Here is a 14,178-nt window from a genome sequence, read left to right on the forward strand (position 1 = left end):
CGGCGATGCGCGGGGGGGCCGCCGGGGGCCTCCAGCCGCCGCCACGCCGGGCGCCCCCCTCCTCGCTGCCGCCGCCGCGCCGGGCGCGCCCCCGAAATCGCGGCGGGGGGCGGCGGGCGGCGCGCGGCGGGGGGCGGGAGGGCGGCGGCGGGCTGGGGGGCGGTGGGGCGCGGGGCGCCGGGCGGGCGGGGCGGCGCGGGGGGGCCCGGCGGCGGCGCGGGAGCCCCGCGAAAGGGCCCCAAGAAGCACAAGTTGGAGCTGGCGGCGGACCAGGCTGTTGTTGTTCTCAACGTGGTCCGCCCCGCGCCCATATAAAGGGCGGCGGCGGCGCCCGCCCCACCAGAGCGCGGCGGCGGCGCGGAGCCGAGCGGAGCGGAGTCAGACAGTAGCGCGCCGCGCCGGGCCTCTGCCACGCCGCGCCTGCCCCTGCCCGCCTCCGTCCTGCCGCCCGCGCCCCCCCGGCACCATGTCGGTGGAGCTGGAAGAAGCCGATCTGCCCCTGACCGAGGCGGAGGAGGTGCCGCTAGCCCCGGAGAAGAAAGCGGCCGCTAAGAAGGCGAAAGGCGGTGGCGGCGGCTCCTCGCTGTCGCCGTCGAAGAAGAAGAAGAACAACAAGAAGAAGAATCAACCGGGCAAATACAGCCAGTTGGTGGTGGAGACGATCCGCAAGCTGGGGGAGCGCAATGGCTCCTCGCTGGCCAAGATCTACAACGAGGCCAAAAAGGTGGCCTGGTTCGACCAGCAGAACGGCAGAACCTACCTGAAGTACTCCATTAAGGCGCTGGTGCAGAACGACACGCTGCTCCAGGTCAAGGGCACCGGCGCCAACGGCTCCTTCAAGCTCAACAGGAAGAAGCTGGAAGGCGGCGGCGACGGGGGCGCGGGCAGCAGCGCCCACAAGTCCCACAAGAAGGCGACGGCCTCCACGTCCCGGCGGGCAGAGAAGAAGCCGGCGACCAAGAGCAAGAAGCCCGAGAAGAAATCCCACAAGAAAGGAGCCGGCGGCGCGGCGACGAAGAAGGACAAGGGCAAAGCCAAGAAGGCCACCAAGAAGGGAGCCGCGTCCCCCGGGGGCAAGAAGGTGAAGAAGTCCGCAAAGCCCAAGGCACTCAAGAGCAGGAAGGCATGAGAGCGGGGCGCAGGGAGCCCCCCGCCGCCCCCCGGACTGTGAGCCCCGCCGCACAGACTGCTCTTGAGGACGGACCCCAGGGGACCCGCTTTGTCTTTGTGTTGCTGACTCGGCTCCGCAGCCGCCGCCGTGCGCGGTGAGCGGGGCTGCGGCTGCCCCAGCCCCCCCTCTCCCCCTCCCTCTCTTCGGCGCCTTATTTTTTCCATCCCCCCACCCCGCGGCTTCTCCCCGATCGCGCCCTTTTGTTTTCGGCCGTGCCCCTCCCCGCGTGTAGACGGTTCCCGACTCCCCTTCCCCCACCCCCGCCCAGTCTCCCCGGTGCTTCACAGGGTTTTTTCCCGCCCGGTTTCCATAGCAGCCATTTTGCGGCGGCGCCCCCGCTGCCCCCCGCGCCACGTGGGCCGGCTCCCGCCGCCCGGGCCCGCTCCGCGCCCCCGCCCCGCCCCCCCCGCCGGGCGCCCCGTGCCTGCTCGCAGCGATTTCGAAAAGCCACGGCGCCCCCTATTGGCTCCCGGCCCCGGCGCCATGGCAACGGCCCGTTGGGCGCCAATTGGCTACCGCGGCGTCGGGGCGCTCTTAAAGGGCCAGCGCTCGCGGGCGGCTGCCGCCCCCGGCGGGACAGCCTGCGGGGCCTCGGGCCGCCGGTTCAGGTCGCATCTTCAATGGCCTTTAATTTTTTTTTTTAATCGGTTTTGGGTTGGTTTTTTTTTTGTTGGGAGGGTGGGTTTTTTCTTTTTTCTTTTTTTTTTTTTTTTCTTTTTTTCATTTATTATCGTCGTTTCAAATAAATTGTTAAAAAACGTCGAGCTGTTGTGTGCTCCTTGCAAGGCACCGGGGCGCGGCGGGCCCGGCCGTGCCGCGTCGGTCGCCGCGGCGGAGGGGAGGGGGCGGGGGGATGGGGGCCCGTCTCCCTGAGGCCGTGCAGATGCTGCTGCGCCAGAGCGGGCCCAGGGGGGCTGCGCCAGCGCCCCCGCCTGCGCCCTGCCCCCGGGGGGAGCGTCTCCCTCGGGCCGGGGCTCTTGCTGCGCGCGGGCCTGCGCGACAGCGCGGGGAGGGCGCTGGGAGCCGGGGCCACCGCCCCCCCTCGCCTCCATGGCTGCGCCTATTTATAGCCCGCACCGGCGCGTTGCGTAAAGCCCCGCCGGGGATCTGGGCCATCTTGTTCCGCCGGCCGCGGGAGCACGGGGCGAGGGAGGAGCCCGCGGCTCCGCACGCCGGGGAGCTGCGGCTTACAGCGGGGGCGGGGAGGGAGCCCGGCCCGCGGGCTGGCGCTGCAGCGGGGCGGGAGGGGCTGCAGCTCACGGGCCGGCTGTGCGCGGCAACGGCTTCACGCCAGGCAGCGGGGAGGAGGGCAGCGGGCAGAGGCATCACCCCGGAGCCGCTGCCACCGACGGACGGTGCCCGAGGGCGCAGCACGGCTCGGCCCGGCGCACAAGGCCCCGGGGGCGGGGGGGGGACAGCAGCCAGGCGGTGCCTGGGGACGGCCGCAAGCCCGGGTGAGGGCGGGGAGGGGAGCAGCCCCCTCCTCCAGGGCCCCGTCCCCGGGCGGCTGCCTCCCGCCCGTGCCCCCGGGAGCACACGCAGGGAGAAGGGCCCCAAGTTCTCCTCCCGGAAGAAAAAGGCCCATGGGCTGAATTCAGCGCGAGCAGCCTGTGCCTCCCCCCGCATCTGTGCTTAGGCCCGGCAGCCGCCCGCTGCAGGCAGCCGCCCTCCCGCCGCCCGCAGACCCCCGGCAGAGCTTGGGCGCCTGCCTGCACCCCCGGCACGGCGCCGGGAGGGAGCGCACCGCCGCCTTCCCGCGCCGAGCCGCAGTGGTCTCGGTCAGCAGATGACACTGCAGGTTTCGGAGGGGATGTCACCCCCGGGCCTGGCTGGTGTCGCAGCCCGGTGTCACGGGCAGCAGCGGGTCACAACTCAGGCGCAGCTGCGGACAGGGGGGTGTCCCCGCTCCCCGGGAGGGGGGGTCCCACCAAACCCAGCTCAGCAAGGGCACAGATCTGCCCTCAGCCCTGGCCGGTAAGAAGCATCACTGGTGGCACTCGGGCAGGCAGCAGCCCTCGGGCTGCCCAGGCGCAGGGGGACACAGCGTGCTGGCCCAGGCAGAGCCCTTGGCTCCTGGTCGGAGGGGCTGGCAGCATCTGCCCCCCCAGGCTGGGGCCACCGGGAGCCGTGATGCTGCAGCATCCCCCTGCGAGCCCCTGTGGGTGCTGCCAGCGCAGGGGCTGGGCTCTGGAGGGAAACCCGAGGGCTTCCCAGGGCCTGTGGCTCCAGTCTCCTAAGGCAGCCAGTCCCGGGGCCGAGGCGCAGGGCTGGGGGGGACTCGGCGGTGCTGGGTGATATGTCAGCAGCCTCCTCCGGCAGAGACCTTCCGCTCATCCCACCTAAGGCTTGCGGGGCAAGAGCCCTGCAGCCCTTCTGCCCCCTCCTGGAGGGAGGCAAAGACTGACAGGCCCCCTTTCAGGCTCCACTCAGCCAAGTCCTTCACATTTCATGACCTCCACTGCTGTGGTGCTACAAAGCAATCAAGAACCGGGACTAGCAACACAGCTCCAAAAAGCCACAAGATCCATCTCTGGAGCTGTGGGCTTGAAGGTGACCAAGTCCATTCCAGCTTTCTAATAAAAAACAAGACTTCCACTCTCCTGGTTGTGACGATGGTCAGATGTGAAGTTTCAGAGGTGACACAAAGGCCGAGCACTTCAGCAACGCTTGGTGAGACGCACAGCATTTCCTTCGGGCTGCCTTGCAGCAGCCCAGCTTTCCCAGCTGGCCCGTCACGTGGCCAGCAGCGGTTCAGACCGAGCTGGAACTCCGTGGCGAGGGCTCTACGTGTGCCACCGGCACCCAGCCTCCCCCTGCCAGCCCGGGCAGAGCCACACAACGGCTACTGTGGTTACAGAGCCACTCGGCCCCAGGTGTGCAGAGCACCAGCCTGGTCTGTCCCGGGTCCCCCCCAACCACTCGCTGCCCATTTCAGCCGTGGCTCTGCCCGGTGGTGCCGTGGTGGGGCAGAAGGCAGCACGTTGCCCTGCAGAGCTCAGCCCGGCAGCTCCAGTCCTGACCTGCACCTTCTGCAGCCCAGCACCCAACCCTGACCGCGCTGGAAGTTCCAGGCTTCCCGCAACCCTTCCTCCCCAGAACCCGAGCTGGGAGCAACTCTGGCTTGCACAGCAGGACAGCAAACTGGGAGATGTCCCCCAAAAGGAGAGGGTGGCAGTGTGAGAAACAGCCTCCTCCCTCCCCACCAGGATCACCAGGCCTTTTCCACCTGGCCCTGGAAGCCCACCTCTACCTATTTGCCTGCAAAGCCACCAGCAGGTCCTGGGGCAGCCCCACCGGTGGAGAAAACACCTCCAGCACGGGCAGAGGGTCCTGGGCCTCGTTCCTCCTCTGCTGTTCCCAGCTCAGGGGCAGCTCAGACACTCTTACAGCACAACAAGAGGCAAAGAAGGAGTTTGTGCACCCACGGGTAGGGAAAGACTACTTGTCCAAGCAAAGGGCAAGCAGGAGCACTGCTAGGCCAGATTTGTTGTTTTACTAGTCCTGCCCCACTTGGAAAAAAACAAACCCAGACACCAAGCTGCGACCACAGACCACTGCCAGATCTAGTGGATTTGGTGAGGTGACAAGACACAGCACATCCGACAGCATTCAACAGGGAACCACTTTAATCAGATATTGGGTTTGCACCGTTCTTTTCAGTATCACATGTTCTGCATTTTTCTAAGAAATACAAAGCACTCTGGGGTTGTACAGAACGCTGGTCCTGGAGAAGACATGAGGGAGAGAACAAGACACTCGGATACAAACACGTTGACCACCGCATTGGGCAGTGGGAAACCCTCGTCCCCACCTTGCTGACAGAAACAGCCACTTTACAGGAGGAAGAGATCCCAGTGGGTCCATGCTGAGGTCAGGGTACACCCGCACATGTCTGTACCCCCCTCAGCACGACACTAATGAACACACCGCATCCACGTTCCATAACGGAGTGGAAAACCCCTTCATAAAACCAGTTGACAAGCATCCAGCATCATCTACTCTATAGATAGTAATAAACTCAGAGCCAGGGTAAGTCACTTCATCCACAAGATTAACAGCTGATTCAATAGGTTGAACACATGCTACTTACAGCACATAAATAGAAGTTGGTTGTTTTTTTTAACTTAAAAAAAACCATGTTATGAAGGTCTGCGGTCCAATTGCCTAGACACTGTCGCATGCACACGACTATCGGCCTCCACAGAAGCGGGCTCCTCTGGGTAGCGAGGAAAGCTGTCTCTGCATCAGCTATTCCAGGTGTCACGGGACAGCTAGCCTGCGCCCATGCTCGCATGTTAGCCACACAGCCATTAAATAAATACGGAACTAGCTAAGAGGGGGTTTTATACAAACTCTAGAGCTGTTTTTAAAAAGAAATATTAATCCATCGAGGGTTACAGTTAACAGGTATCATCATCGCTTTATTTCTTAGAACCAGAAATAAGTGTTGAACAAACAAACAAACAACAACAAAAAAAGACACAGCATGTCATTGCCAGAAGTGCAACCAGGGTACAGGGTAGCTCTCAGCGAGACGAAGGGCTTCTGCAGCCGGGAGGGGAGGGGAGTCACGGCAGAAGATGGCAGCTCCCGCTCCCGGCGGGCGCCTGACCTTGCGACGCTCTCCGAGGGGATTTGTCACTGCAGCCTCCACCCCACTCGCCAGCGGGACCCACGGCATGTGGGACCACCGAGTACCCCAGCGCCCACCGAGTCAGGGAGCTGCGGGAAGGTGACTTTGCAGGGAGGTACCCCGAAATAAGAGACCGTAAAATAACTAGGACCGGAGCTTCTTTACAGTAGGCAATGCACTATGAGCACTATGCAGTAGGCAATGCACAATGCACTATGTTCACTACCATGAACAAAACTAAGACTAACAGTCACTTCTTGCCAACGGAGAAACTTTTCCTCCTTTTCACATTTTCCAGACCTCTGCCCTCCCCGCTGCAGTGCGGCCGGGATGGCGTTGCTGGGGGCGGGGTGGGGGGGTGGGGGGCACAGCAGCAGTGAGTCCCATCCTCATGCCTGGGCGAGCAGGGCCAGCTCGGGGGTCCCCGCAGAGCCCCAGGGCTGGCAGAGGGGAGAGGCAGCCAGGGGTGCCCGTGTCCACCCCCACGTCAGCCAAAACAATCCTCAGCAGCTACCAGCAGCTCTGCACCGTGACCCAACTACACGGCTCCAGATGCCACCACCGCCAGCTGAGATCCAGCTGCCTCCTCCAAAAACACTTCTTCCACAGAGAAGAGGGGCAAGGTGGGGGCACAAGCGGGGCCTGACCTCACCCATGCTCCCCCAGCACCCCATCGCAGCCCAGGCTGGGGGCGCCAGTGGAGGGCTGGCAGGGTGCTGCCGCGGCTCACCGCCCAGCCCGGGGCGGGGGGCAGGAAGGGGGACCCCAGCCCCATCGGGAGCGGAGACAGGGCAGTGGTGAAAAGGGGGCCAGGAGGGGGGAGGGGGGGGGCAGCGCTCACTTCTTGGAGCTCTGCGTCTTCTTGGGCAGCAGCACGGCCTGGATGTTGGGCAGGACGCCACCCTGGGCGATGGTCACGCCGCCCAGCAGCTTGTTGAGCTCCTCGTCGTTGCGGATGGCCAGCTGCAGGTGCCGCGGGATGATGCGCGTCTTCTTGTTGTCGCGGGCCGCGTTGCCCGCCAGCTCCAGGATCTCGGCCGAGAGGTACTCCAGCACGGCCGCCAGGTACACCGGCGCCCCGGCGCCCACCCGCTCCGCGTAGTTACCCTTCCGCAGCAGCCGGTGCACCCGGCCCACGGGGAACTGCAGCCCGGCCCGCGACGAGCGCGACTTAGCCTTGGCCCGCGCCTTCCCGCCGGACTTCCCCCGGCCCGACATGGCCGGCAAGGCAGCGGCCCCTCGCCACCGCCTCCCGAGAAGCGCCGCGCACAGACGGTCCCGGCGCCTGCAGGGAGACAAACGCCGTTACACCGCGCCGGGGGCGCCGGGGGCCCCGCCGTCCCCGCCCGCCGCCGCGCCGCCCTTACCCGCAGCCGCCGCCGCTCCGCCCTGCGCGCCGCCCGCCGCCGCACTGCCAGCGCCGCCGCCGCCGCGCCGCGGATATCCCTGCCCGCCCCGCCGCCCGCCTCTTCCCATTGGCTACTGTCTCGGCCGGCGAGGCGCTTATTGGTCGCCGCCTCGATCCCTGATTTGCATAGGGCTCGCAGCGCCCCGGCTCTGCCGCGGGGCCGGGGCCGAGGGCAGCGCCCGGCGGGGAGCGGCCCGGCTCTGCCCCTCGCCCCGGCGGTTCCCGGCTCCCAACCGGACAAGCCCGCCCGTAGCCAGCACTCCCCCACACGCCCGCAGCTCCTTCCCGGCTGCGCCGGGGCCGAGGATGGGGAAGGGAGGGGGTTTGGCCGGAGACCCCGTGGGTGTCCCGGCTGCGCTGCTCCTCACCCGCCCTCCCTTCTGCCTTGCCCAAAGGCAGAGCCCCCTCCCCGGCCAAGGGGATGCTCCTCCCAGGAGCATGCCAGGGCCTGCGGTGCTGCCCTCCCTGCCAGAGCATCATCAGGCCTCAAAGGGGAAAGTTTCTCCCAAGTCAGCTGTTGGGGCCAGGTCGCGCCGGGCTGAGTGCGGTCATCTCCTCCCCAGGTAGGAGCGACTGCTGCAAACAGCGCTGGGAGAGCAGCCAGGGCCCAGTTTAAAGGTGGTGTAGTTCAGCAGTAACACCGCCTCGTTATTTTTTAGGTGATGATGCTGCTGATGCTCACAGCCTGAGGGGAGACGATCGGTACCCTGCATCTTTGCGTTGCCCTGGCCTCCCCAAGGAAAGGATTATGTTCCCCAGAGCAGGGAAAGGTGAGCGTCCCCCACTCATGCTCACCATCTTCACTCTCTCCACAGAAACTGGAGACCTGAAACAAATTTGAGATGAGCCTGTGACCATCACGTCCATAGCATACGAAGGAGCTGGAGATGGATTTGGCACCCATCCTGCTGGTCCTGCCCAGCCCTACTGTCCCTCCCCAGGGACAAGCCCCAGCTCTGGCCAGCCCTGCAGCTCCCCAGTGACAGATCATTCAGGAGGAATCTCAGAATAAATCACCAGGGAATATCTTCCACTGGCAAATGGAAATGCTCCAGCAACAGGGCCCTGCTGGTAGCCTGAGAGTTCAGCAGCGAGTAGCTGGTCTCCCCCTCAGAAGATGGAGAGGAGATATGAGCTCTGCCTGCGAAACAGGAGCAAGGGGGCTGCATGGGGCAAGGGGGACAACAGACACACATAGAGACAAGGGCACTGTGCAGTCAACCAGTTAATTCCATTTTATTGTTTCCAATACAAATTAAGTCCGGCTTTCCAGCAAGGGTCCCACGGTGTAAGGCTTTTGGCCTGGAACATCTGCCTCTGTTTACAAAATCCCTGACCTCAAAAACAACTACCCTATGCTGTTCTGTAATGGCACTTTGGTTATCTGGGCTTTAATGAATCTTTATGAACAAGGCAGAGCACATCCCTCCACAGATCAAGAAAATCCTCTCTAAGTCGTCAAATCCCATTAACAAAATGAATGTACAAACAACGTGACCAATACATGCTGTCCCACACTGCTGCCTGCAGGGAAAACCCAAGCAAAGTCCAGTTCCTCCCAGGCACAGCTTAAACATCTCCCTGTTCAGGAGCCACGAATGCATGTGGCAACGCTGATGCAGAGTGGGATGACTCTGGCAGATCTTCTGAGCTGGGGGTTTCCTCCTCGTATTTATTGCATGTCCCTCTGTCCTGGAGCCATCTTTTGAGGGTGAGAGTATTAGAAAGCAATCTGTACAGAATCAATATGGAATTAAATGGAAAAGAGGTATTAGTTTAATACCAAAAAAAGGGAAAAGAAGAGAAAACAGAATGAGACATGAAGTATGAACACTGTCAGAAGGCAGAAGCTACTCGTCCCGGGGAGATGCTTCTCAGGCTTTATCTTTGCAGGCTGAGATGCTCCTCAGGGCTTTATCTTTGCTGGGCACAAGTGAGTGGCAGGGAGGGAGGACAGCAGGTTATATTCACTCCTGTCAGCACAAGACAAAACCAAAACTTTTAAAGGCAAGCAGCAACCTTTAACAAAACACAAAGGACACAGACAACAACCTGGAGCGGCAGATCAACACCTGAGAGGCTTAGAGAACCTAAACACCAGTCTGCAAAGCCTTCCAAAAAAACATTCCTCATTCTGCTTAGGAAAATCAGGAGGAAAAGGATGGCCAGCCATCCCAAATAGTGCCTAAGCCTTGCGCTTCTTCACAGCCGGCTCTCCCTCCTTCCCCAGCCACTGATGCATGATATCCACGCTGGTTTTCTTGGGCGAAGGGTTGTGGATGAACTGACTTGTCCACCTGGGCAAGTCATTTTCTTTCTTCTGGGGAGAGCCCTCCTGGGAGTTTTTTAACCAGCCCAGCATCATTTTGCTGCTTGGGGTGTCTTTGACCTCCTGGAGAGACAAAAGACAGCGTGGGAAAAGTCAGAAGTACGGCAAGAGCAGGGTAGGCAGCTGACTGTGAGAGCTGTTCCAGAGCGGGCTGTGGAGGCTGGAGCAACAGCCCTGCCTTTAATCAGGTACATCTGCAGGAGATTCCCTGGGCTGCTGCGAACAGGCTTGTTCCAAGCCCCATTTCACATGGAATTTGCCTCATTTGGCAGAGAAATCCTGGCACAAGGTGACAGTTTATTTCTGGAAGTGGAGGGAAGGGAATCTGTTTGGGGCTCTGCACTCCAGCATCCAGCACAGGCATGCCCTGCAGACGCTGCCTGCTGCTGCCCCTCCTGCAGCCTGACAGCACTGTCCCTGCTCAGGGATGTCACTGTGACCAAGCTCGCCCCTGCGAAGCCCCTGCCAGCACTCACCTTCTTGGCTCCTAGCTCGATGGGTGTGAGGCACTCGGGTGTGTTGTTGTGGATGCTATTGACAAAGGTGGACACTGGGTGGAAAACAATGTTCTCTGTGGGCTGGATGAGTTTAACAGCTTCTTGTGTTGGCACTTCAGCAAAGTCCAGCCATTTCCTGATGGCCTCATCCCCGTCCAGGATGGCTGGCATCCTAGGGGACAAGACAGTCAGAGCCAAAGCCCAGCACTGATATGGCAGAGCACGGTGACAAAAGCCAGGCTCATAAGCTAGCAAGCAGCTGGCAGCTTCAGGGGAAACAGGGGTAAAACCAAAGCAGCAGGATGCTCTTCCGCAAGGCAGAGTGTGCATTTGCTTTGCCCCGGTAGCTGCTTCACTGGAACAGGCAGAGGGGTTGACTGCCAAGCTCCAGTCAGGCAGAGCACAGTCCAACTCTGCCACCCACCGGGGCACAAAGATGGTGATTTATGAAAAGGGTATGAGCCAGTGACCCAAAACGAGCCAGTAATGTTGTAGTGTTTTTCTCTGAGGGCATCAGGAGGAAGGAGGATTCCCTGCCTGTGTGCTGCCAGACTGGTGTTTAAAGGTGCCAGCTTTCCTTCCTCGCCCTGCCACTGACCCTGCAGCACCCTTGCCTGCTCACTTGCCTGTGATGGATGAAGCTCACATCCTTGGAGGCATCCACGGTGATGATGGTGTAAGTGTACAGCATTTCTCCTCCCGACGGTGGCTCCCAGCAGTCGAAAATCCCAGCCATGGTGAGCAACCTCCATCCTCTCCACTCCTCATCACCCTCCTTCCCCTCATCCTGCAAGGGAGAGGCCCCATCGCCCCAGTCAGTGCCGACCCATGGGCAGCTGAAGCATCGCAGACTTGCCAGTGCTGCAGCGGGTCAATGACTCGCATCTAAGTCATGAACTGCACTGATTTGAGGGCTCTCCAGGAGCCCTGCTACTAATCTGAGGTAACTCCAGGTGAGGTACTGGGAGCCTCATCGTTGTACAGGTAAGCCAGCACCCTCCTTCCTTTCTGCACATGCTGGCCAAAAGAAAGAGGTAGTGAAACGCCTAGCACAGTCCCCTGTGAGATGCATCACCCACTCATGCAAATATCCGGCATGTGGGGAGCAGCAAGCGTGACGCTGGGGACGCTGCGGCACCGATTGTATCCAAGGGACCACAGTGGGAGGGACTGCTGGCCAGAGGGATGTCAGAGTGCCGAGCCCACCGCAGAACAAAGCCCGGTTGGGAAAGAGAAACCCCCAGAGATGGGCATGGCTGGAGGCAAGGGGGTTCTCCCAGGGCAGATGGAGGGAGCAGGAGCTCAGAACTGGGGCGTGTTCAGACATGGCGAGGGACTCTACGTACCACAGTGTCCTTGGTCTGGGGGAAGTAAATGAAATACGGCTGCTTCCCCCCACTCTGCTGCTGCCACTCATAGAAGCCATCTGCCAGGACCACACAGCGCTTGCCCTTGAGCAGAGCACCCTGGGGGAGAGAAAGCACAAGTGAGCGATGAAGAGCAGCCTTGGGCAGCCTGCAAGGGAGGATGGGGGCTCCTGGGACCACCCAGCCTGCTCGCTCCCTCTCAGGGTTCCCCTAAACTGCCCCGCAGGGTGCATAAACGCCACCACCAGCTCTGTGATGAAAGATAAGCTTCACCAGCAACTACCTTTTCTGTTCTATTTTAGCAAAATCTGCCAGCTCTGCAGTACAGGGACCTACTCCCCTGTGCCGCAGGCAAATGGTGATCGGTACTCTCTAGGGAGATGTTTCAGCTCTGGTTTTGCCGACTGCAAGATCTCTTCAAGCTGAACACAAAGGCAGCAGCAACTCACCTTGTAGGAAGACTTCTTCAGCATGGTGTCACTGCGGCAGTTGGAGGTATTAAACTGCATCTTGGAGGGGTCGTCCTTTTTGAACCAGGAGGGAACCAGGCCCCAGCGCATGTCCATGAGGACCCGCTCAGAGGAGTCTGCATCCTTTTGAATGAGACAGAAAAACACCCCGGGTCAGAGCCATGTTGCAGGGGTGTGGGGAGCATCCCCACAGCTTGAGAGAGGGGCTTCACAGAGCCCTGTGGAAGTGGATTTTCCCCCTGCATGGGGGGAACAGGCTGGCGTCTCTGCTGAGAGCAGAGATGGGGCTCACAGCCCCTCCAGCACCAAATCTGCTTCTGCTCTGCTGCATGGATGCCGCTCACAAGCTATGCAGAAACAGCCACTAACTATAACCCTCTGCATACTCTTAACGGCTTTCCTGTAAGAATTAATCTTCAGCAGAAAGCACAAGAATATTTTTCAGAAATAATTAAGTGTGTCAGTGAGGCTCAGCAGACAACTCTCCAGAGCAATAAATGCAGTTTTACTTCAACAGGCAGTGCCTGGGTACACAAACTCCCCAGCTCTTAAGTAAAAAAACAGTATCAGGCTGGTGTTAAGGTCCTCAAAACGTCCGTTCCTCTTCACAGCGAGCGTGCCACAGGGTGTAAGCATCACCTTCATTTTAATAACGTGATTTTTGTTGTCCTGGTTCACTTTCACTCCTTGTGCTTTGCATACCATCTGCCTTCGGACAATGGAAAGGGCTTGTGGCTTTCACTTCTCCCCCAGCTCGCTCTCGCTTTCTGCCCGCAGCTGCCACACCTGGGCGAGCAGGCCCCGGCGCCGCGGGCTGCTCCCAAAGAACTGCACTGTTTATACAGATATACACACCTACTATAGGTGCATCTATATAGGGACACGTATGTGCCCAGTTTCGTGGGGTCTTCCAGAGCCTCCCACAGATGAGAAGCGGCAAAAAGGGGCACCTTAGGCTGCGTCCCTGTCCCAATGACTTGACGACAGACATACAACCCAGCACGTGGCTGCCTGGGACCTGCCTCATGCCCCCAACCCTGTATTCCCCCACTCCACCAGCTTGTCGACTGCTCTCAGGGGGATGTGGGACCCCAAGGCAGGAAAGGAGGCACGAGGATGCCCAACGGCATCGCCCATGGCACTTCGAAGCGGCCCCACCGAGGCATCCCACCCCCGCCCCTATGCTGGTAAGGGCTGCGAAGCGCAGCAGCCCCTTGGGCTGCCCCTTTGGCCAGGGCAGGAGGAACGGAGGGGTCCAGGCTGGGGTGTTTCAGTTCAGCACACCCCGTTTCACCCCACTGAACACCAACGAGCAGCAGCTCGCCGGGCACCCTCTTATGCAGAAACCAAACGGGATGCACACACAGTTGTACAGGTTGCTCAGGTTGTCTGGGGAAGGTCTGGTGAGGCTTAAATTAGCCGGGATAACGGTCACCACAGGTGTACAGTTATTTTACAGCTCTGAAGCTGAGGTTGGTTTTTTTTCCCCTCTACCCTCCCCTAGCAATGAGACCTGGGCACTCTCAGCAGTGTTATGAAATGAAAAAAAGCCTCAGGAAAGCAGAACAAACCCAGCAGAGTAATTATAGGCATTTGAGAAAATTTTCTACCGCAGTTAATCACTTGCATATGATCTTTTGCAGAAAATACAACACTACACTGGAAGCATGGTACTGACTCCCCGCCCTCCTCAGGAACACGTAAATAGAGCAACAAGAGGCACCTTTGCAATTAGAAAATTCAATACCTGCCCGCGGGCACTGAGCGCGGAGAGGCCAGCCAAGCCGCTACAGTTCAGGGGGGGGACCCGCGGGGCACAACCCCGTCCGCACCGCCCGCCCGCCCGCCCTCGGTTTCAGGCCCCCGGATACAGAGCGCCCCGCGGGACAGGGCCCCCCCGCGCCCCAGGGCCAACCCCCCGCGCCCCAGGGCCCCCGCCGGCCGTTTGCAAAGCGCGGGGGGGGGAGGTACCTGCTGGAGGTGGCGGCGGGAGAGCAGCACCGGGCCGCGGGACTGCGGGCCCTTGTTGTAGGAGGGCCGGTACCGCTCCGCCTGGATCCACTCGGGCTGCTGCCGCCGGCCCCGCCGGTCGCGATAGGCGCAGGCCCGGCGGAGGTTGTCGGCGCCCAGGGAACAGGCGGTGCGCCCGCACATCGCGCCTCCCGCCCGGCTCTGCGGCGGGACGGGACGGGACGGGGCCGGCCCAGCGCCGCTCCGCTCCGCCCCGGCGGGGAGGCGGCGGAGGGCGGAGCGCGGCCGCGCAGGGGCGGGGCGGGGGCCGCGGCGGGCCCGCACCGCGGAAA

General features: G+C 61.3%; 3 protein-coding genes across 6 annotated transcripts; 1 reads left to right on the top strand and 2 right to left on the bottom strand.

Moving 5' to 3' along the window:
- The first annotated feature begins 328 nt into the window (after window positions 1-328).
- On the top strand, window positions 329-1,863 carry H1-10 (H1.10 linker histone). The gene has a single exon (XM_074914115.1). It carries the CDS (start codon window positions 467-469, stop codon window positions 1,127-1,129), a length of 663 nt encoding a protein of 220 aa, XP_074770216.1. The 5' UTR covers window positions 329-466; the 3' UTR covers window positions 1,130-1,863.
- A 2,916-nt stretch (window positions 1,864-4,779) lies between these two features.
- Window positions 4,780-7,204, bottom strand: LOC141964139 (histone H2A type 2-B). The gene is made up of 2 exons (XM_074914154.1): window positions 7,172-7,204; window positions 4,780-7,089 (listed from the first exon to the last, which is right to left on the bottom strand). The coding sequence occupies exon 2, from the start codon at window positions 7,020-7,022 to the stop codon at window positions 6,642-6,644; it is 381 nt and encodes a 126-aa protein (XP_074770255.1). The 5' UTR covers window positions 7,023-7,089; window positions 7,172-7,204; the 3' UTR covers window positions 4,780-6,641.
- Window positions 7,205-8,430: 1,226 nt separating this feature from the next.
- Window positions 8,431-14,123, bottom strand: HMCES (5-hydroxymethylcytosine binding, ES cell specific). Of its 4 annotated transcripts, none has more exons than XM_074913990.1 (6): window positions 13,847-14,123; window positions 11,855-11,998; window positions 11,385-11,504; window positions 10,665-10,825; window positions 10,018-10,210; window positions 8,431-9,604 (listed from the first exon to the last, which is right to left on the bottom strand). In XM_074913990.1, exons 1-6 carry the CDS (start codon window positions 14,027-14,029, stop codon window positions 9,398-9,400), a joined length of 1,008 nt encoding a protein of 335 aa, XP_074770091.1. In that variant the 5' UTR covers window positions 14,030-14,123; the 3' UTR covers window positions 8,431-9,397. The 4 variants fall into 4 exon arrangements, with proteins under 4 accessions (XP_074770091.1, XP_074770090.1, XP_074770094.1 ...); XM_074913989.1 differs by having other exon boundaries at window positions 11,364-11,504; XM_074913993.1 differs by lacking the exon at window positions 11,855-11,998 and having other exon boundaries at window positions 11,364-11,504.
- Window positions 14,124-14,178: the final 55 nt, after the last annotated feature.

The sequence above is a fragment of the Athene noctua genome, chromosome 10 (genome assembly GCF_965140245.1).
Source record: "Athene noctua chromosome 10, bAthNoc1.hap1.1, whole genome shotgun sequence".
Classification (NCBI taxonomy): domain Eukaryota; kingdom Metazoa; phylum Chordata; class Aves; order Strigiformes; family Strigidae; genus Athene; species Athene noctua.